The 24,349-nt window shown below is 39.5% G+C and overlaps 1 protein-coding gene across 6 annotated transcripts in view; it reads left to right on the top strand.

Annotated features, from left to right (window-relative positions):
* grm5b (glutamate receptor, metabotropic 5b) overlaps positions 1–24,349 on the top strand; it is a 678,909-nt gene that overhangs the window by 30,059 nt on the left and 624,501 nt on the right. Inside the window, exons 1-2 of one of the 6 annotated variants that reach the window (XM_048533155.2) lie at positions 1,567–2,107; positions 9,740–10,600. In XM_048533155.2, coding sequence (XP_048389112.1) covers positions 9,922–10,600 — 679 coding nt within the window. In that variant the 5' untranslated portion in view covers positions 1,567–2,107; positions 9,740–9,921. The other 5 variants (XM_048533158.2, XM_048533154.2, XM_048533156.2 and 2 more) reach the window with 5 other exon arrangements.

Consider the following 24,349-nt stretch of genomic DNA (forward strand, 5'->3'; position numbering starts at 1 on the left):
TATGCATTGGTGGTTACAGGGAAGTTAAAGACATTTTGTTTATTGTTGATGAGAAGGTGATGTGTACTTTTTGTTCACTCCTCATTGAATGTTCATGTTAGTGTCCAATGTTGTTCTGACCACTCTTTAGAACAATGTTTAACTTGCAGGTTTAGTGGCCCTCAGTTCTATGCATTGTAAAGGACACTGTCTGATGTCACTATCTGTGCTTTTGCTGAAATCAAAGGCATATGGGAAATCTACCAGCCAGCAGCTTGAGATGGACTCACGTGTAGATGCCATCCTTTTTAGGCCTCATTCTCTTTCTTACCTTGACTGATCTCCCCTTTCTCCCCATCCCCACACCCCCACCATCACAATCATTCCTCAGACATGGTTCTTCTCTCTCTCACTCCTCGCTGTCCCAGATCTTATTACTTTATACACACCCACACACCTTTCTCCCTGTAACTAATTTACTCTTTCAAGTCTTAAGTCTCTTATTCATCTGCTCTCCTCCCTTGAGATAACTGTTACCACACAAAGCTGCTGGTACATGCTAATGAAGATTGTCCCAAGCTGTAATGCCATTATGAATTTCTTCTGATCTCAGTTTTTAGAAAAATGTGGAACACAGTGCTGGAAGCTTGATTTAAAGCATAACAGAATCAGGAGAAGGGAGGATACTTCAGGATAGTTTTTTAAAAATATCTGGTCTATATGTTGGGTAGTAAATTTATGAGGGAATAATATATCGCTAGTTGTCATGAGGTAGTTTGAAGGGTCAGGTTGTGGAGTAGTCAGATAGGGACAGTTGGGACCAGTCAAAGGGGATTAGTAGCATGGTCTGTGGGAGTAAACCTGATCAGGGAAGGGTCATCAGGTCAGGAGTAGGCAGAGTTTTTCAGTGGGGTTCTTAGATCACTAAGGAAGGGTGATTAATGGGGTCAGTCACCATGTTAGACAAGGTTGCGAAATGTCTAGGATTTCTTGAATAAATGATAGGGTTAGCTGCATGGAAGAGAAATTGGACAATTGTCCAATGGAATATAAAATGATAATCTGGAGATTTTTAAAAAAAGATATTTAACCAAATTTTCAAGTTTTGAACTAGAGATAGTTAAAAATATTTGTTAGTTTTGGATTACCTAGAAGAATCAAGCGAGCCGTCATGGTTCAGTGGTGGTCTCCCGACCTCTGAAGCAGAAGATCAAGTCCCACCTGTTCCAGAGGCGTGTCGTTACATCTCTGAACAGGTTGTTTCGAAAACATTTAGGAGAATGAATAGACACGCAATAGGCTAAATTGACTTCTGTGCGTGTACTGCTATGGTGCTCTCAACGTTTTTAATCACGCATATGTTTATCAAGCGCATTTCTCCAGAAATGATTGCCCCACACACATTGATTCAGAGTGTAAATTATGATGACATATGTGCAGTTATCGTTCGTTGTTATGTAACGAACTTTCCTTGTGTAATATGCGGGAGGACTGTACTCTTCCATCGATAAATTGCTTTCCCTTCACCCATTCCCTGCCTCCGGTTTACCATCTATTTAACAAACATCAGCAATTACCATTTCTGTTTTGTGTGTTTCGTCTCACGTTCTTATCATGTGCTGATCTGCTGGTATGGCCGTAACGTCAGAGCACACTAAGCGTTTATCCGACACAAATCTAACTAGTCTTTTCTCGTGGTTTTCCTGTCTCTACTACTCCATTCCGTTTCACACAGACAACCCCAACTATTCAATCCCTTTCTAATTTGGTACACGCAATCCCCTCCACGCAATCTGCCAACCTTAGCAGCAGTTTAAACTCTCTCCTCACTCAGTCAAAGGCAACGTGAACTAAAGGAAAATCCACATTCTTCAACATGTTGGAATCCCTCACAATGGTGTTCTTCTAACAAATGAATCTAATTAGTTATTGCATGCATGCAATAACGTCTTCGAAACAAGTCACAATTACATTTGCTATAAATGGAGCAAATTGACCACAATCTTTGCTGTTGCATTTATTGGTTGCCATGGTGAAGACTGGATAGTCCTAATTCGAGAGCGAGCAATCTTCACACAATCTGCTGGATCAACCAGATTTATCCGAAGGGACCACCTTAAGGAAACCGGTATGTTCTTTCAAGCTTTTCTTCGTCTTTGATATGGTTCCTTGTGGCTTTTGTTTTCATTTTTAGGAAATGGGGAGTCATGCGCTTTTGTTATTTCAAAGATTGAGAATATGAAATGCATTATGAAATTCCAAGATCAAACCCGAAATCTGTTACTGTAATCAATGTGCCAAAATACTGCCTGGGAGCAAGTCAGCCTTCCCTTTGCAAGGTTCCAGTCTAAAGCGCATACCTTTGGTCAAAAGTAGCAGCCCAGAAGATCGGACATTGACAGAAATTTACTGCCAAGCCGCAATGAAAGACAAACGCGTGCCGCTACACGGCTTCCGGTTGCTTTCAGTCTTTAGGAGCAGGTATCAGTCACCATGGTGTGGAAGGATAATATTTTAACAAATTTGTCTACGATGAATGAAAGTAATGATTTGCTTGTCGCTCGTCGCCTCGCGAAGTCTGGATAAGTCGGAACAGCAACCATTGAATAGTGATATGGGCTTGTCGTTGTATACCCGCTCTTTCTGCTCTTTCAGAGTGGTTGTTTCAATGGCTCCAGTATATGTTTTCAGTTCAAAGGGAAAATACACAATGGAATTCAATTTCAACTCAGCGCAAAACTAGCAATGACAATAGACGTGTTAGTTATCCAAAGCGACTATCGCCTACAGACGTTAACACTTTTTTTCACCAATGTTGTAAAGAATATTGTCCTCTAGATGTTGCTACAATTTATACCAAAGCAACTAAAAATGACCTTACATAAGAATCCGAGTTCATAACACAGGGCAGACGCATCCTGGAAGAGCTACGACAGCAAAAGATGAGTGAGGAGTCATCTTGTAAAGCAATAAAGGCACAGTGTCACATCAGTGTCACCAGCCTGTACTCGAGCTGCTGCTTTTGTTTTTAATCTCCACTTCTTTCACTACTCAGCCGAGATTCCACAGGTTAGAAATAGAAATCACAGATAATGGTGTAAACCCCCAGCAGGTCGGGCAGCATGTGTGGAGACAGTTACCTGAAACCATCATTTTACCGCCTTCCTGCATGGATGCTTTCTAATTGGCAGGGTGTTTCCCGCATTTTCTGCTCAGAGTTCCGGCACTTAATGATGTTCAGCGAGTCTCTACTATTTCATTCGAGCATCATTGTAAATTTTACGGTTTTAACCGAAATAGTTAGCATGTGTATTTGTGAGAAACTGTCTGTACTTGGCCGTTTTCATTTACCCAAGTCTTGGACGCGCTACTACTGTCTGTTTGTAACGATCTTTACGTTTTGTCTCCGTGTGTGTGTGCGCGCGCACCTGACTCTAGATGACAGTACTTCTGTTCATGAAGCAGCTGAATATCCTCTCTGCTTCAAACCGTACGCTTAGGTCTCGGTGTTTGTGTGTTGCCAATGTCCAGTCAAGCAAGCACGTCAGAGAAAGAGAAAGACATTGCGTGCCAGTGCTTATATAATATGCCTTTTGGATGTAGCACTTTTTGGTTCGAATGTTCGTCCTTCTGTGTGCTAAATATGTCAATCTTATACATGTACCAATGTCACATATAGGCTCTTAATTCGTGCTCATCTCCTAATTACCATGTCTGAACCACTTCAATCAGGTTTCCATCGTCTTAAAGAATTTAAAGTACACTTATCAGATTAAAATGGCATCCCGTGAGACGGTAACAATGCTTACTGTTTTGACTCCCTTCTTGACCCGCATGCATTGTTTAACAGGATGAAGCACAACATCATACTCCAGGTCCTTGGCACTCTTCCATCACAGCTTGTTGAGACTGTTCTCGCCAAGTTCCCTTCTTAAGCATCCAGTTACACTCAGGGAAGCATCTGCAATGGCTTCTCTTTCTGCTCATGCTCTGTATTTCAGAGCCTGCCAAGAATATATCCTTTGCTTCCTCTTTTTATTACTTATTTCCTCTATATGCTCTCCTCGTGACAGCATTGGAAAACTCATCAGGTTCCAAATTTACATTAACCTCAAGATTTCTAACACACACCTCAACACTCAATCTACCTTTGATTTACTAGGTTAATATTCAGTCCTGGATGAACAATCATTTTCTCCAACTAAATGTTGTGAAGACCAAAGCTATTGTCTTGGGTTTTCAATCCAGAAGTCTGCATTGCCCAGTCAGCAACTCAATCCCATTTTCTACTAATGATCTGAGGCTTGTAACCTTAGTATCCAGCTTTACTCTGTGTTTAGCTTTCAATCACATATTGTACCTGCTTTGAACAAAAGTCAACCCACTTCCATATTTATGACATTGTGCATCTTCAAATCTCACTCAAATAGAACCAGTTTTATGTTTTTGTTAGCACATAACTATTTCAATTCTTCTGTGGCTGTCCTCCTGACTTCCATATCTTCATATACCTGAACTCATCTAAAACTTTTGCAAGTATATTCAAACTCACATGAAATTCTGCCCATCCATTTATCCTGTATTTGCTGGGGAGCATCAGCTTCTAACTCTTTGGAAACTCCCACTCTTGTTTTCAATAATTTCTACAGCCTCACCAACACCCATCCATTCTCTCTGTAATCTGTACCAACATACCTGTAGAAAGGGGTTACTGCAACTCTGGACTTGTGCTCTTCTTGAGATTAATTGGCTTGCCATTGGTGGCTATGCCTTCAGTTGTATGATCCCGAAGCCTGTTTTCCCTCTCTGGGCCTTTCATCCTTTAAAACATTCCTTGAGATCTATCTCTCTAACCTACATTTTGGTCAGCTATCTGAGTAACTCCTTATTATGGTTGTTCTTTAATGTCTCCTCTGTGGAATGCTTTGGGGCATTTTATTAGATTGAAGGCATTATACAAACTCTTTCTTCTATCTATGTTTGTGTGTCAGTAAAGACTCCTTATAAGTCCCCATGTGGGTGTTGTGCACTTTGTAGCATCAGTTATGGTTTAATTGCCTGGTGTAATGTGATGGGTAAGGGTTGTTGATTCTCACATTTCCACACAGCAGGTTACAGGAATAATGACCAATAATTAAATGGAAAGTTGACGGCAAAATCTAAGCAACAATTAAGCATTTGCACTCTTAGTTCTTTTTTAGGCTTAGTCATTAACTTGCTCTTTAAATAATATGTAGAATCAGATCATTTAGTGGTCAAAGCAGATTTCCTTGTCTTCTTTCTTTGTGTCTGTACGTTTGTAACATGGTATTTGTTTACTGTGAATGACTTTGTAAGTTTGCGAATAATTAGCAAATTCGCCAGGAAATATATTTATCATACCTATTAATTATGGCAAAAACTCGAACCATTATTTCTCCGTATCTCCAGCATTTGACAGCAAATATACTTGTTTACAAGCAGTATGAACAATAAAATTATGTAATTTTGCAAGTACCACCCACCAAATGTTTTAAATTCGAGAGGCAGGATGTGCTGCCCAATATTTGAATTAAGGCGATGAAACTCGGCTATGTAAATCGAAATCGGTATCAAGTGTTTCATAATGTAAATACGCAATAATTAATCCTACATATCACGATATGTTGGTTTTGTGGAGTATAAAAGGTTCGATTCCAATGGAGGTTAACACCAAATGAAAGTATTTGAATAAACAAGTAGAAGTTGTTCATTTTATAAGTCAGATGGAGCGCATTCACAGTGGAAAAACTCAATATCCATAAAGGCACACAGATAAGAATGTTCGGGTACAATCATTATTTCGTCTTACAAATCAAGATAAATTTCTTGAAACGCCCAAGCAAATAATCAACATTAGAAACGATTAGAATCTGTGTGTCCCTGCTGTTTTAACTCCAAGAAAATTCTCAATGTGGTAAAAATCGGCGAGATCTTCACTTTCTTGTTTTAATTCGGATCAAGTTAGTTCCTCGTGAAAGGGTCGCTTAAGTATCGTCTCCGAACGTTAACGTACACACTTTAAAATACCAAAGTACTGGCTGTAATCCTTCGCTTTTATATATTCCTTGTGGCAGGGTAAGATTCTTTATGCTCTATTTGCAGCATTAATACAACCATTAACTTCTAAGATGTGCAGGAGCATAGCTAAGAATTCTCTGCTGTGGACTCTCAAATAACACACAGCGTACGGCAATGTTATTTTATTCATGTTTCAGGTTGTTGTTTTTATCAATTATAGAAATAACTGCACAGATTTAAAGGCCGATACATAGGGATGTCTGCTGGCGTTTAAGATTTTATTTGGTGCTGTGAATCGAATATATTCGGAAATATACTTTAATGGCGAGAGGAAATTTATTACCTATATTAACAGCGGCAACGGGTTTACGTTGACCATTAAGTTATTTGGGTCTACATTAAGATACTACACAAACGAACTGTGATTATGCTGAAAATAGTATGGTCGTGATTCGAAATCCATTATATTTATTTAGCGAATGGAAATTGGTTTAATTTTCAAATAGATTAGGAATGTTAATCTAAACTTTAGCAAATCGGCCAACCCACATGAAATTGATATGGACAAACTGCGTTCCACACATATAACTTTTTAATGCTCATAATTAAAATATGTAGTTGCGATTTTCAAGTTCTTGTAAAGTTTTACAAGCTAATGACATTGGCACTTTAGTTTGAAAGAAAAAAACTGAAACAGGTGATCCTCGCTTTCGCACAATGTTTTTTTTAAAAGTCGCACAGAAATGGTCTGTGTGACCTTCACATCTTGATGTCGGTGATCGTCGCATTTCGGTCGGCAGTCTGACCGTTGTTATTAAAGCACTTCTTCCACATTTTATTACAGTTATTATTTGGAGCTTAACTGAACAACTTGTTTATTTCGGTCTTGTTTAGGCTCACTATTATTGTCCGATGAAACTGAGCTGTACCCATCACCGGCGGGAATAAGAAGGCTCGTTATTACCGTTAAAATTCTGAGGAAGGGTCAGCTGACCCGAAACGTTAACTCTGTTTTTTCCTTCACAGATGCTGCGAGACCTGCTGAGCTTTTTCGGCAAATTTGTTTTTGTTCCTGATTTAAAGCATTCGCAGTTCTTTCGGTTTTTATTATTGTTAAACTTTGTTACCTTTTGTTACCTTGGTTAGATGCTGAAATATGGATTATCATCGTTAGATGGCGCCCAAAGTTTAACATTGGATCAATTCTCAAATCATTATTGTTTAATTTCAGCATGATTTTCATAATAAAAGAAACATTCGCGAGTTCTTCTATTGATTTATTGAAATCACATCTTTTCATCTACAGTGAGACGAAAATCTAATTCAATCAGAAGCTGTTTTACATACATGCAAATTACCAACCGCATTTCATAAATAGCAAACAAGATGTTTCGGTGCAATTTTTAAAGCCTGTTGTTAAAATTTGTTTTATTTATCTCATTGACTCATCCTGCAGTTTCTAAAATCTAATCTGTCCATGATATTGTGCGTGACGCGGAGAAGGGAAACAAATTTTAAACCCTTTCTTTATTGTAATTGAGAATGAATCGGATTGCAAAGATGGGAAAAATGAAGGGAAAAGGTGCGAGCAGTTGAACGGCAGCATGACACGATGCTGACTTGCGGTCTGGTCGGTTTTGAATCTCAGAGGCTCCAGAAGGTACGTATCTGCAAAGATTGAGCGGCCTGCGCCGTCTCTAACCTGATTTTGAATGTCAACTGCATCAAAGATCAGTCACACCGCCAAGCAGCTCGTGGGTTTTTTTTACACCAACTACTGCCAGCTAACACAGAGAAAGCTTCCCGGAGCAAACCGCAGGAAAAACGACCGCCAGAATGTGTTTAACCGTTCTTAGTTATCGCTACAGATAGACAGTAGGAGATGCCATCACAGGCGGTTCGGGCTGCCAGGACTCCAAACCTTTGGGTAAATATAAAATGCAGTGTATTTTACAGCGACCAGTCCTTATGTATGACATGTCACACATATGTGGTTCTGAGGTTTTATTTACACTCAACCGTTTTGTATAGTACAAGTGATGTCACGTTTAATCAAATGGGTTTAATCAGAAACGACGGGAACGTTAATGTAGTAATTTGCTAGTCTTTCGCCCCACATTTCCAGCAGCTTCTAGGAATAGTCACTCTTGACGAGCCCCCCCACCCCCACCCCTCTCTCACTATCTCGTACATCCGTCTTCATCTCTATTCAGCTCATTCCAATGTTGCATATAACCCCGAGTATTTCCAACTCAATGTTCGCTGAAAAACCGACATTTCGAGAATTGATGCTGGTAGGTTATCTGTCTAGAAGTAAGTGGATGAACAGGTATAGGGTGACATGTAATGCAGTTCTTAGTCTCTTCATCCGATTGTTAGGGAAAACAAACAATTTGGGCTTGCATTCGGAAGGTTTAGGTCGATGGTTTGACAAACGGAACTCTGGTTATTGAGATATTCTGGTTATTGAGATCGGTCAAAGAAAATTTGCCAGGCACCCTTAAGCCTGTTCAGACATTAGCGGGGTGGGGGTGAGCATAACGTCTTTGTGCAATAACAGCAAGATGTCTTTAGACACTCTGAGTATAAATGAAAGTATCCAGACACCCTACAGTAGTAGGTAGATGGAATGATAGAGTAAAAAGCAATCTCTGTTTTCTATTGCAATGAATGGGCAATGGATCATTGTCGCCAACTGTGAGACGATGCAAAGGGTGTGAAGACTCATTGGCACCACAAGAATTGTATGGTACTGTCATCCTATCATCTGTGCAAGTGAATCTTCTTTCGTATGGTAGTCATTTATTGGGAACATTTGTGCAATTCTTTCACCTGCAATGTATAATTGATATAAAATATTGATTTATTATGCTTTCGTATGTAACATTTGAATAAAATCAAAGCTTTTTTTAGGAACTGACTCTTCTGAAGGTGATGTTAGCATATGAAAGATGACACTGGTTGCAGCGTATAGGGCACTTAACAAAACAGATTTACGAAATATATTGTGATCAGAATTACATTGAGTATTACTGGTAATGTATGTGTAACGCGGTCTATAGACCAGGATTAAGTCCTAAAATCGAATATATTTGAACACTTCTGCTCCATGTAAATTGTAAGCGCTCCAGCAGAATTTACACCAACTAGTTAAATATCACCGATTTATTTTATTGTAGCAAGGATTTGGCTAAATGAATCACCAAGGAAAACAAAACAATCAAAATATAATAACCGAAGGCTTAAGAAATGAACTGGTAGGAATAAAGCCAATCTAGTTCTTGACATTGGGTTTGTTCATTCTATTTAGTTTTGAAATGGACTTGAATCATTATTAATCTTGTGGACAGTCAGAGCCAATAGAAGAAATAAATAACGTTTCAATATGGAAATGATTTTGTTGTGAAGTTGCTCAATAGGGTGCAATACATTTTTTTCAACACTACTTCATCTACCTATTGAAAAAATTTGGGAAACACGTGTTCCGACTATAGATGGAATTTCAAAGTTCAATACAAAAATATACTTAGTTTGAAATGATCATTCTGTCGTGGACCCGTAGCAGTCCCATAACCACATGCACTATTGTCGATGCTGGACTAAAGAAAACCTCTTTGGGCATGATAGATGCATATTTCGTCAATGTGGCTGTTTAGTATTCTAAAAGGACACGCGCAGTCAACTCATAATGAAATTCTGAATATTTTTCTTTTCTTAACAGGCTTCGAGATCGTAACATCCCTGGAATCACTCAAGAAATGATGACTTAAGTTTGAAAAGATGGATTTTGGAAATTCTGGATTTATCCATATTCATTGATGAACATTTTCTCACTTTTGCTTTTAAATTTGTCTCAACCTTCCATCGCAATGCTTTCCTGAACTTCAAGAACACTTGTGTAAGATGATTTTCCTACTGGGGCTAATGGTCTTACTGACAGCGGGAAATGTTTTCAGGAACTTTGACTTCAGCGTCTCAGCCCAGTCAGGGGAGCGAAGGGTGGTTGCTCACCAACCAGGGGACATCATCATTGGGGCTTTATTCTCCGTTCACCACCAACCACCTGCGGACAAGGTCCACGAGAGGAAATGCGGCGCCATAAGGGAGCAATATGGCATTCAGAGAGTTGAAGCCATGCTGCATACGCTTGAGCGCATCAACGCGGACCAAATGTTGTTACCAAACATAACCTTAGGATGTGAAATTAGGGACTCTTGCTGGCATTCCGCGGTGGCTCTTGAGCAAAGCATTGAGTTTATAAGAGACTCTCTTATCTCCAATGAGGAAGAGGAGGGAATAGTGCGTTGCGTTGACGGAACTACCGTACCGTTCAGAGCCAAAAAACCCATCGTTGGAGTTATCGGGCCTGGCTCCAGCTCTGTGGCTATTCAAGTGCAGAACCTCTTACAGCTTTTCAACATACCTCAAATTGCATACTCTGCTACAAGCATGGATTTAAGCGATAAAACGTTGTTTAAGTATTTTGTAAGAGTGGTGTCATCTGACGCCCGCCAAGCTCGTGCCATGGTTGACATTGTGAAGAGATACAACTGGACCTACATCTCCGCTATACACACAGAAGGTATTTTGCTGTTTTCTTTTTTAAAAATAATTTCTTTATCTTCCTTTAATCTGTTTGAAGTCTGTCAGTGACTAAGTAGGCTTCAGTTATCTATTAAGACCTTGGTATTGCTAGCAAATGGATACAACATCTACCTGCTTAATACTCATGAATATGTACTCAAGGATGCACAATAGATTTTTAAAAATGTTTGAATCTGTTTTATTGTTTGAAATTTACCCTAATTCAACCTAACCTTTGAAAAGAAAATATGTGTATACAATATTCTTTAATATTTACTGAAGATTTTTCAGTTAGTTAGTTACAGCCGGAACTTGCTGTTCAAATGCCATTGGGCGATTTTATTATCATAGGAACTTATATGGAATTGTGCTTCAGAGCAGAAATACTTTGAATAGCATTGGTATGATAAATTCTAGTCCACAAATCAATCAGTATGATTCATGGGTGAAACTGGAAATATTAAGCCTATGGCCCTCTTAAAGCTAACTAGATTCAACTGTAATTTTCTACCACTGTAATCTTACAGGTAGTGTATCATTGCTATACCTAAAATGTTAGGAAGTTCTAACGCCATAAAGCCAATAGTACAGAATACTGCCCTTGTCTTAAAAAGAAGTGAGGAGCAATACTTCTACCAATCACAGTCCACTTGCCAACCAATTACCTTTTTCCTGTTAAGGAACTTAATAACTTTTGGTTATCCCTTTTTAACTGATATTTTTGAAAATTGCCCTAATGAGTCCGAAACAAAAAAAAACTTGACAAATGTGTCTTCATTCAGCAATACTCAAGTTCTGTTCTATAAAACATAAATAGAAAGATACTTTAATAGACGTTTACAGCATGAGTTATGTATATGTATTATCCAGTATTTTGATATCCATAATGAAGTAATATAGTTACTTAAATAAGTAACTGGGAAAAGTAAGTCATCGTGACATCCACAGACATGTATTTGAAACGTAATTACAGATGTTAGGTTAATAATCTGTAAGACATTTAGAAGCAAACAGGTGGCTCATAACTCAGTTGGCAGAGATAACTCCTTCAAAAAGCATTTTTGGTGTGATTCTGTTCTGAGAGCTCAATAACTGTTTTGGTAATTTGAGCCCAGAAGTTGGAGATTATAGAATTGATATATACAATACACTTGTGTGACAGATCTCTATCAACTATTTAGGAACATGTTAATCAACTCAGGTTATAACCCATATCAAAATAACTGATAGGGCTATGTCATTAATTGTTACATTTAAGCATTGCATGTTAGCCAAAACTGTATTAACTTAGAGACCACAGGCTAAAGGTGTGTTGTGTGCTCACTTGCTTTGTAACCCTACCATCTCTTCACCCACAGAATTATTGGTTGTCAAAATAAAATAGAGCAGAATTGTATACTGATTACATTAAATTTTCCACATTTGATTTCGATGAATTACTAATTAAGCAGTTCATTAAGAACTTAACTCATTGTGAGAAAAAGGACAGGGCATGTGAACAATCCACTAATCCTATTGTAAGACATTTTAAGTTGAAAGAAAAGTTTGTATTTTAAAAATATTTCTTCTGAAATTCTGTAATTTTCAAAGAGGTAATGGAATCCATGTACTTCCATTGTCATGTTGTCAGTGGACAGCAGTGTTTTCTTTTGTTTGAATCCAAAAATCAAAACATTTACTAAAATAGTGAAGTCACAATGTCCGTGCTTTAAATTGAAAGAATTTTACTGCATAAATTTGTGTAATTTAGATAATTTAGATAGGTATTGAATTTAGGTAAAACAAACAAAGAAAGACAGGACTGATACAATTAATGATATGGCACTGGGTAGTGCTGCAGAGCGGAGAAACCTAAAGGTACATGTACATAATTCTTTGAAATGGGAAGGATATTATTAAGTGAGAGATGGTTCAGAGAAGATTTACTTGCATGTTACCAGGAATGGAGGGTTTTAGAAATGAAAATAGACTGGAAAGACTAGAATTTTTATTTTGGAACCTAAGAGTTGAGGGGTGACCTTATTGAGATTTATAAAATCATGAGGGGCAAAGTGAATGACAAGGGTCTTTCCCCTAGAGTTGGGAATTCCAAAACTGGGGGCATATTTTTAAGGTGAGATAAGAAAGATTATAAAGGACACAAGGGGCAATACTTTTACACAGTGGTTCTTGTGTGCAATGAACTGCCAGAGAAAGTGATGGATGCAGGTATAGTTACAATGTTTAAGAGACAGTTGGATAAGTTCATGAAGTGGAAAGGTTTGAAGGAATATGGCCCAAACGTAGGCAGGTGGAACTAGTTTGGTTTGGGAACATGGTTAGTGTGGATTGGTTGGACCAAATGGTCTGTCTCTTTGCTGTATGACTCTATGAACGTATGGACATTAATATTAGTTACATCTTAAATAGTCAATTATGTTAAACTATGAAAAGTATAATGAATGTAATTATTTATTCTCAGTCTATTCTTAACTTAAAATTTCTTCATTTGACCTGTACCCCTGAAACTTAAGTCAGATACTTAACCAGAAATATGTGTATTGACCTTTTTAGTCTGATTCCTGTTCCAAAGATTTAGACAATTGAAGATTTCTTGTATCTTTCACTTACACTTGCAAGGCTGCCTCTTCATATCTCCTTCTATTTTTCCACAGTTGTAGGTTCCCCTTTCAACATAAATGTTGCCAGAGTTTATGCAAATACATTGTGATGCAGATTATTTGATTTTATATGATAGTTAATATATATGTACATATGAAATTTTAATGTTTGATATTTCAATTGGTGGCATGGTTTTTTTGTGTGAAGAGGTAATGATTAACTTATGTGTTTCTGTAGCTATTGTGATTTCTTTTAAAACAGCTTGAGGAGGAGCTTTGAGAATGAATGGCTTTATATTTACATTAGAAGGGTTTACAACCAAGCAAGGTAAAAAAAATCATGCAGCAAGGTTTCTGTTAGAATTATTTATTTTAATATTAAAGGAAACACCCATGGACTGGGGATAAAACGGGCTTTGGTTTTCAGTTTGTGATAGTTTCACAGAGGCCCTTAGATGAAGATAGATGTAGTACATAGATAGAACCCTGAAGAGGTTATTTGAAGTTGCGAACATTTATAATCAGGTGTATGAAAACTCCAAGATAAGGCTTTCATATTTTTCAGACTGGGAGTTGAAGTCCCATCTAACATGATTATGATGATATTAGAAAACTATTATTTTATTCGCTGGTATGAGTTCTTTACAAAGGGTGCTTTAGGGTTCTGGCAAGGGTGTGTTATGGAATTAGTGAGATTATATTATTACATAATGTTTTAAATTTATTAAAGGCATAATATGTGTAAGCAGTCAGCCCATTCTGTTTTATCTTCATTTCTTTTGCCTAATAAACTTCAGTTTGAATGTTCAAACCAAACCTGCTTCATTGTGTGCATTTATTTTAGCGAGACCACTTGTTAGACCAAAACCTGGGACAAAATACCTGACACAAAGGAAGATAGTTGTCATTGTTGAAGGTTAGTCATCTCAGTTCCAGAACATCTGTGCAGGAGTTCCTCAGGATAGTGTCCCTTGCGTAAACATCTTCAATTACTTATCATTGAGCTACGCTCCAGTCTAACATTAGAACCAGGGATGTTCGCCAGTGACTGCTTAATATTCAGCACCATTAGTGAGTTATCAGATACTGAAACAGTCTATGCGGAAATGCAGCAAAACCCAGACAATATCCATGCAAGTGGCAGGTGATGTTCATCTTGCACAAGTGCAGGACAGCACTTGTCTTTATTGATCAGTGCATTGAGTATAGGAGTTGGGATGTCATGTTGTGGCTCTACAGGACATTTCTTAGGCCAATTTTGGAATACAGCTTTAAATGCTGGTGTCCCAGCTACAGGAAAGAAATTGTGAAACTTGAAAGCATTCAGAAAAGGTTTACAAGGATGTTGCTGAGGTTGGAGGTTTTGAGCTACGGGGAGAGACTGAATAGGCTGGGGCTATATTCTCTGGGTTGTCGGAAGGCTGAGGGGTGACCTTAAAGAAACGCATGAAGGACATGAACATGGTGAACAGCCAAGGACTTTTCTCCCAGGGTATGGGAGTTCAGAACTAAAGGCAATGGCCTAGCAGTATTATTTCAGAGGCTTTGACAACATTCTGGGTACCCGGGCTCGAATCCAGCCACAATAGATAGTGGAATTTGAGTTCAATAAATACCTGGAATTAAGAGTCTAATATTGACTGTGAATCCATTGTCAATTGTAGGAAAAAGCCCATCTAGAACAGTAATGTCCTTTAGGAAAGGAAACTGCCATTCTTTTCTGGTCTGGCCTACATGTGACTCCAGACCCACAGCAATGTGGTTGACTCTTAACTGCCCTCTTAGCAATTAGGGATGGGCAATAAATGCTGCCTAGCCGTGACACCCTCAACCTGTAAATGAATTAAGAAAAAAAAACTAGAGGGCATAGATTTCCGATGAGAGGGGAAAGATTTAAAATGGACCTAAGGGACCAAATTTTCAGACAGAAGGTGGTGCGTATATGGAATGAGCTTCTGGTGGAGGCAGGTATAATTACAATATTGAAAAGGCATCTAGATGGGTACATGAATAAGAAGGGTTCAATGGATGAAATGCTGGTAAATGGGACTAAATTAATTTCAGATATCTGATTGGCATGGATGAGCAGGACCAAAGGGTCTTTTTCCAGGTCTCTGACTCAAAAAGAATCCAACCATCACCTTCTGACATTCAATGACATTATTATCACTGCATCCATACTAGCAACTTCCTGGGAATTACCATTGACTAGAAACTGAACTGGACTAGTCATAAGTACTGTGGCTAAAAGAGCAGATGAGAGGCTATGGATCTTGGAGCAAGTCATTCACCTCTTGACTCCTAAAGCCTGTCCAGTGTCAACAATGCACAAGTCACAAGTGTGGTGGAATTTCAACTTGCCTGGATGAGTGCAGCTTCAAAACGCTCAAGAAGCTTGACACCATCCAGGACAAAGCAATCAATTTAGTGCTGTAGCATCTACAGATTTTCACTTCTCCACCACCGATGCTCAGTAGCAGCAATGTGCACTACTTACATGATGCATTTGCAGAAATTCACCAAAGCTCCATAGACAGCACAATCCAAACCCACAAACTGAACTACCTCCCTAACAGTATTGTAGGTGTACATATACCAAATGGACTGCAGCAGTTCAAGAAGGAAGCTCACCACAACCTTCTTAAGGGCAACTAAGAATAGGCTATAAATTCTTGCCTATCAGCAACACAAGCATCCCAAGAGTGAATAAACAAAATATGATCCATCAAACCAAATTCCAGTCAGGAATCTGACTTGTCACTAGCATCAGCTGCAGTTATAACAATAGCTATCTCAGCTCAAAACTTCCTTGGTTCTAACATTCTTTTACTTTGGAGTTCTCGAGATCTCATTGTTTTTTCCCTCTCTCAACTGTTCTGAATACCAGGCAGGTGCTTCAAACACTCAAATTCTTACCATCAGTATTATTGAGCAGCCTGGTGATCCAGTGTGTTTTTAAGAAATACCATAATACATTAGATTTCTAATTACAACATATGTGCATGTTGAATCGCCAGTCCTCACTTAAGTCAATATAAAATTACACACTTTAGTTTTCTGATTTATATGACCGATTGAGATAATTTCATAAACACATTTTTAAAATACATTTCTAATACATACACTGGACCATACGCATACTTCTCATTTATTTACATTTTAAAAAATTATTAATTTTGGATTTGATGTTCGCAGAGTGATACTGGCTGATTCAGAAACTTAAAGCAAATTATAAACAATTGGGCTTATTAGTAAACATCTTTTGCTTTTGGGAAATTTTGTAAAAACTAGATATGAACCATCTGGTGGAGTGTAGAATTTATTCAATGCATGGGCACATTCTTAAGTATATTTTAAGAACTTCAACTATGGTGCTTTGTAAGACATTTCTGCTGCAGAATTGGAGGATGTAGGTTGTATGCGATCATGAGCTACAAGTAGATTAACTATACCTTCAAGAGAACTTAATTTCTGCAACTACCATATCAATTCCAAGACAAAAAGCATTCAGTGCACCCAAACCCTAGATGGACAGATGTAATGGCAATATCATTATTATTGTTTGAACCACTTATTTTTGTTTCACAATTCTTTCACTTCATTCCAATAAACATGGATTCTCAATGGTCTAATATCTTTCAACAGTTGAATATTTCTGCCTTTTCCGTTCTGCCACTTGTAGACTATCACAAGTGAGTCATAGGCTTATGCCTGACAATGTGTTTTAGGAATCAGGCTTAGAATTATAGATCATGTTTACCAAACTTTAGTATGTGATTTTGGAGATCTTGATGATTGTCAAGAGCAGTTCATTGAATTTAAGGCTAATGTTCATAAATTTCTGTCACATTAAGTACTCAAAACTAGCTTGATGTGCTAAATTTTCTAGCACATATTGCCAGCTTGATTTTTAAAAGCTTTCTAGCTTGTTATGACTCATTTTTACAATGTTTCAAGTTTGACTATCAGCAACACCTGTTTACTCCTGCTGATGCTGTTGTATCTGCCCACGTGTTAGAGTGGTGCGTAGGTTAAGGAGAAATAAGATGACAGGTTGCTTCATCCAAGTAGCACCAACACAATCCTCAGTCTAAGGATAAGGAACAGAGAAGGGTTCTATTCCTTGAGTTATTACTTTATTGGCATAACTTTTTATTGAAGTGGTTAGTAAACATACCTAACTTAGGATGAAATTTCTTAAAAAAAGATTAACCTGGTAACAGAAATTGGCTGAGGTAAAGATTTTCAGTGTTTATAATTTTAGAAGACCACTGAGTAGAATTGGCTTTATTTGATCGTTGTCTGAAAGAATGACCATTTCCCCAGAACTGACACTCTGGTTAAATCTTAGTCTAACAGCCTAGGAAATCTATATTTATGGAAAGAAAAAATAGAATATAGTACCAATTACAATTGAAGTTTTTGATAAGGCTGTTTCATTTCTCTTAGTAACTGAAGAAAAGTATAGCTTTCTGGCTTCCCCTAAAAAGCGTGCTTAAATAAGCCCATTTACAATACAATTTTCATCTGGCTTACAGTGACAGCCTTCTAAAGGTGACTGGTACATATAGAAATGTCATGTTCGATGTGTCTTTAGGGGATATTTTCTATGAAACTTAATTCAAATTAAACCTATCCCACATATAAAATCATTAACGAGCATATTTGCAGTATCTGTTGTGGCCACAACATAACTTAACATGAATGCAAATATTCAGTGTGGGAAGGAATTGAGCACAGCTGGTACATTTGGAAAGAAGAACAGCACTGACACTTTGGAGAAGGTTACTGCCTGATTACGTGTTGACCCTGGTCAGAGAGAGCAGAATGTAATAAAGAGGGCAAAAATGCCAAAGCAGACAAATGCTAAATTAATACATGAAAAATGAGGTTTAGTAGTTAGTCCACATCTGAAAAGATATGTGTTCTTAGTCATGAGTGAAGTATATTCACTTGCATAGTATGGAAAATTTTAAATATAGATGAATGTAATACTTTTATGACAATTCACCTACTGCAGTCTAAATTGGAAATGATTCAGTTACATAGTTTGTGGCCTGTGAGCAAGATATATTCTAAGTAATGAATTTTCAATTCAAAACTTACAAAACAAAGGACCAGTGCATTGAATGTGGATGGACATACTGTTGAATTCTACTTTGACATTAAGCTGAAAACTACCTAGTATAAATCCAATCTGTTGCAGTGCATTTTGTTTATTAATAAAATAAGTTGAGATTGAAGGCATCTGTTTAATTTGTTGAAACCTGGTCAATTAAATATCCAACAAATATTCTTTAACAAGGGGCACATTTAATGAGAACATCAATGTTCTTAGTATTAGAAAACAATGTGCCTATCCTCACATGCCTGGCAACCAAAACAACTGTAGAATTCCTACAGTGTGGATTCAGACTATTCAGCCTATTGAATCCACATTGCCCCTCTAAATATCATCCCACCCAGACCTGCCCCCTACCCTATACCTGCAACCCTGTATTTTCCATGGCTAATCTACCTAGCATGTGTATGCCTGAACACTATGAGCAATTTAGCATGGCCAATCCACCTAACTTGCACATTTTTGGGCTGTGGGAGGAAACCCATGCAGACACAGTGAAAATGTGCAAATTCAACACAGATAATAAAATGTGAGGCTGGATGAACACAGCAGGCCAAGCAGCATCTCAGGAGCACAAAAGCTGACGTTTTGGGCCTAGACCCTTCATCAGAGAGGGGGATGGGGTGAGGGTTCTGGAATAAATAGGGAGAGAGGGGGAGGCGGACCGAAGATGGAGAGAAAAGTAGATAGGTAGAGAGGAGAGTATAGGTGGGGAGGTAGGGAGGGGATAGGTCAGTCCAGGGAAGACGGACAGGTCAAGGAGGTGGGATGAGGTTAGTAGGTAGGAGATGGAGGTGCGGCTTGGGGTGGAATGAAGGGATGGGTGAGAGGAAGAACAGGTTAGGGAAGCAGAGACAGGTTGGACTGGTTTTGGGATGTAGTGGATGGAGGGGAAGAGCTGGGCTGGTTGTGTGGTGCAGTGGGGGGAGGGGACGAACTGGTCTGGTTTTGGGATGCGGTGGGGGAAGGGAAAATTTTGAAGCTGGTGAAGTCCACATTGGGTCTAGGCCCGAAACATCAGCTTTTGTGCTCCTGAGATGCTGCTGGGCCTGCTGTGTTCATCCAGCCTCACATTTTATTATCCACATTGATACCATTGGGCTGCAGGGTTCCCAAGCGGAATATGAGTTGCTGTTCCTGCAACCTTCGGGTGGCATCATTGTGGCACTGCAGGAGGCCCATGATGGACATGTCGTCTGAAGAATGGGAGGGGGAGTGGAAATGGTTTGTGACTGGGAGGTGCAGTTTATTGCGAACCGAGCGGAGGTGTTCTGTAAAGCGGTCCCCAAGCCTCCGCTTGGTTTCCCCAATGTAGAGGAAGCCACACCGGGTACAATGGATGCAAGTATACCACATTGGCAGATGTGCAGGTGAACGTCTGCTTAATATGGAAGGTCATCTTGGGGCCTGGGATAGGGGTGAGGGAGGAGGTGTGGGGGCAAGTGTAGCATTTCCTGCGGTTGCAGGGGAAGGTGTCGGGTGTGGTGGGGTTGGAGGGCAGTGTGGAGCGAACAAGGGAGTCACGGAGAGAGTGGTCTCTCCGGAAGGCAGACAAGGGTGGGGATGGAAAATTGTCTTGGGTGGCGGGGTCGGATTGTAGATGGTGGAAGTGTCAGAGGATGATGCGTTGTATTCGGAGGTTGGTGGGGTGGTGTGTGAGAACGAGGGGGATCCTCTTTGGGCGGTTGTGGCGGGGGCGGGGTGTGAGGGATGTGTTGCGGAAAATGCGGGAGACGCAGTGAAGGGCGTTCTCGACCACAGTGGGGGGAAAGTTGCGGTCCTTGAAGAACTTGGACATCTGGGATGTGCAGGAGTGGAATGCCTCATCGTGGGAGCAGATGCGGCGGAGGCGGAGGAATTGCGAATAGGGGATGGAATTTTTGCAGGAGGGTGAGTGGGAGGAGGTGTATTCTAGGTAGCTGTGGGAGTCGGTGGGCTTGAAATGGACATCAGTTTCTAGCTGGTTACCTGAGATGGAGACTGAGAGGTCCAGGAAGGTGAGGGATGTGCTGGAGATGGCCCAGGTGAACTGAAGGTTGGCGTGGAAGGTGTTGGTGAAGTGGATGAACTGTTCGAGCTCCTCTGGGGGGGCAAGAGGCGGCGCCAATACAGTCATCAATGTAACGGAGGAAGAGGTGGGGTTTGGGGCCTGTGTAGGTGCGGAAGAGGGACTGTTCCATGTAACCTACAAGGAGGCAGGCATAGCTGGGGCCCATGCGGGTGCCCATGGCCACCCCCTTTGTCTGTAGGAAGTGGGAGGAATCGAAAGAGAAGTTGTTGAGGGTGAGGACGAGTTCGGCTAGGCGGATGAGGGTGTCGGTGGAGGGGGACTGGTCGGGCCTGCGGGACAGGAAGAAGCAGAGGTCCTTGAGGCCATCTGCATGCGGATACAGGTGTATAAGGGACTGGACGTCCATGGTGAAAATGAGGTGTTGGAGGCCAGGGAATTGAAAGCCCTGGAGGAGGTGGAGGGCGTGGGTGGTGTCACGGACGTAGGTATGGAGTTCCTGGACCAAAGGGGAGAAAATAGAGTCCAGATAGGTGGAGATGAGTTCGGTGGGGCAGGAACAGGCTGAGACAATGGGTTGACCAGGGCAGGCAGATAGTTGCCTGACGGTAGAAGTGAGCCCAGGTCCCTGGCGGTGTGGTGCACCAATGCTATCCACTGTGCCACCAACAATAGAACCTGTTTTAGCTTAGATGTGACAGTTTGTAATTGCAAGACCATATTCACCACTTAAACATTATGCTTGAACTATTACAGGCTACATCACAGCTTCTTTACAACATAATTAAAGAGGAAACCAGAGGATCATGATATAGCAGTCTTTTGTCTGCCTATCAGGCACTTAATAATAATACTTCTGAAGACCATTCTTGAACTGATTACCAACTATAGAGATCTACTGACTAATTGATTCATGAAAATGTAATGTTTTCAGGATGTTGCTTTGTCAATTATGTTGTACTTCCCCAGCAATTTTGCTTGAGTTCTTCCACTGAGGGACAGAATTATTAAGAGAAGCTATAATTAAAGTTTTATTTAGGCTCTAATGTGAGGTTAATTTTTGGAGTCAAAATGCAGTATTATGTTCTCAGTATTTCACACTACTTATAGAATGACATCCACATCTGATGGAAGTGCATTGAGTTAAATACAAATGATGAGTGATGTTTTAGGACTGCTTAATTATGTATATAAAAATATTTAATTGGATGTGTTGCAAAACACGTACTGTGTTACCAATTTAACTGTACCCAGGTTGGATATCATTTATGTTATATTGAAATGTAAATATAGAGATTACGTAAAATTAAAAACACTCTTTAAATTGAACTGGCCATTGAATCAATTTAGATGTAAACTTCCACTTGGCCAAGGCCTCCAATAATTTACAGAGTATTATTGCTAGATTAATTTTATTCTGGCAAATAGGTAACAGCTAAGATCACATTTCATTGATATAACTTAGTCCCATATCTTTTTGTATTCTTCAATTACTCTTTGCTACCAACATAACAAATTCTTTCTTGAATCCACTTGATCTATTTCAATAATTTTCTGACATAACATATTCCATAACATTGTTAACTTTTTAGTTAATAAACTTTCATGTGACTTCACTTGGTAATCTTATCCTTCTAATTGGCATGCTCCTTTCAATACTAGTCCAGCACAATCGTGAACAATTTAATTGGATCAGCCTTTTCAGCCCTAAGCAATATCATGGTAATATTTTAACAGGAAGCAAGTTGGTTAAGCTATTCAGCCCTTCCAAACATTCTTTGCTCCTATGAATTTGAAACTAGAAGCCATTCTTTTCCCCTTATTATGAATTTTATATTAAATCTTTCTTTTCCTTCAACCAATGTTCTAGTACCCCAATACCAAAAAAAGGCTTCTGTTTATTACTTAACAGTTTGTAGTTTTCTGAAAATCCTTCTCACATTCAAATTTCTGTTTCCAAAGAAAACCATGCAGAATCTTATAGAGACTTTTGTAATTTTGAAAACTGCAGTTTTATCATTTCCATCTACTCTTTCAGAAAGAGAACAAGTCAAAGTGCTTTTTTCTACATAACATACATTGCAGATTTTTTTTAAAAATGGAAAAAATATCTAATCCATATTATTGTGCAAATTTGATTTGACTACAGTGTAAAATGTTTAGAGTAAATACTGCCATGGAATTAATATGAAAGGTGGCACTGCTGCCTCACAGCGCTAGGGACGCGGGTTCAATTCTAGCCTCGGGCAACTGTCTGTGCGGAGTTTGCACAAACTCCCCGTGTCTGCGTGGGTTTCCTCTGGGTGCGCTGGTTTCCTCTCACAGCCCAAAGATGTGCAGGGTAGGTGGATTGGCCATGCTAAATTGCCCATAGTGTTCAGGGAGGTGTAGATTAGGTGGGTTATAGGGCCATGGGTCTAGGTGGGATGCTCTGAGGTTTGGTGTGGACTTGTTGGGCCGAAGGGCCTGTTTCCACACTGTAGGGATTCTAACACCAACAAAAAAGAATAAAGCTGATATGATCATGCTGACATGGGTGACTTTAACGGTTGTGGCAGTGGGCCACTGACTGGGGAGGCTGTGGCCATTCTGGGTGTGACAAGACCAATCCAATGCCAAATAGTGCTTGTGTTTGCTACAGGATCCTTGGCACTTGCAGAGAGAATTTCCTACCTCTGAGTGCTGCTGCCAGGAACAATTGCAGCTGGTGGTACCATAGTAAGCTGGAAGGTGTGGATCATCACTGAGGGAAATACAGACACATTTGGCTCATTGGGGCCAGTCAGACAGCCCTGATGCATGGAGGGTGGGAAAAGAAAGGAGGGTCAGTTGAAAGCATGTTTCCTTGCCTCTGATGGACCTCCAACAGTCAAACAGAAGGAGCCCTTTACCAGGCAGCAAACATGGTCATCAGGTTTTATTTTCACAGGATGTGGTCATCACTGGCCAAGCCAGCATTTATTGCCCATCTTTAATTCCCCAGCAGGCAGTTAAGAGTCACATTGTTGTAGGTGTGAGTCATACACAGGTCATACCAGTAAGGATGGCAGATGTCCTATCATTTTTCTTAAGACATTATCTAGCTGCATGCAACAGCATTTTTGCCATTGGGTAGGTTTTATTTTAAATTTCAGAATTTTGTTTTGGGAAATATGGCTCTTAGTGTTTACTCAAGATCCTCAATTGCCCTTCAAGGAGAAGATCTTTTCCTCTCTGGACTTAATTTGTAGTCAGTCTGTAAGCAACAGGAGTGGAGTCACATGCTTCCTAGTTAGCATTTCTTGAATATAGAACATACGTATGTATTTTACCAATCCATGTCATATTATTGAAATGTATGAGTTGAAGAAAATAATGTAACATGGTGGCACCAGTTTCTGAATATTTAACTGAGAAGTATAAAAGCCTCAAGTTTTCACACCCAACTGAAGAAAATAATTGGTATGAAAGCAAAATAACCGTCATGCCTCATCAGCTGTCTGTATATCTGTAATTCTATAGGAATCCTATTCTCTGAATGTTTATTCTGGGTCGCTACTGCAACTTGCAGGCAGATCTCAGAAAAAATGTTCAAATTCAATACAGATTAATTGGTATAAATACATCTACTGCAACATTTTAGCAGGAACAGAAACTAAATAACTAATTCTGAGAAGTCTAACTTTAAGCAGAACTCAAAAAGAGGAGGGATTCCTTTACCGTCACATGTTCTTCTTTCTCGCAGAGCTTCTAGTATATTTTTAGGAATATAAATAATTCTAAGCCTGACTACACAACAAAGGGGTGCTGAGGCAGCCAGATATTCCCTAACTATACTCTGGTAGTCAGATTGGGGCCTTGGAAGCTAGATCCATTTCAAGAAGGCCGCACCAGCTTGAACCCTTTCCCCAAACCTCACATTATAGCCCTTCACCAGTTCTTGTAAATGCTTCCTTTACTGTTCCCAGCGAGATGACACTAGTTATCCTGAGCTGTGGCCTTCAGCCATGCAAATCTGGAAGTGGCCTGTCCTCTGAG

Source organism: Stegostoma tigrinum, chromosome 6 (assembly GCF_030684315.1).
Source record: "Stegostoma tigrinum isolate sSteTig4 chromosome 6, sSteTig4.hap1, whole genome shotgun sequence".
NCBI classification, from domain to species: domain Eukaryota; kingdom Metazoa; phylum Chordata; class Chondrichthyes; order Orectolobiformes; family Stegostomatidae; genus Stegostoma; species Stegostoma tigrinum.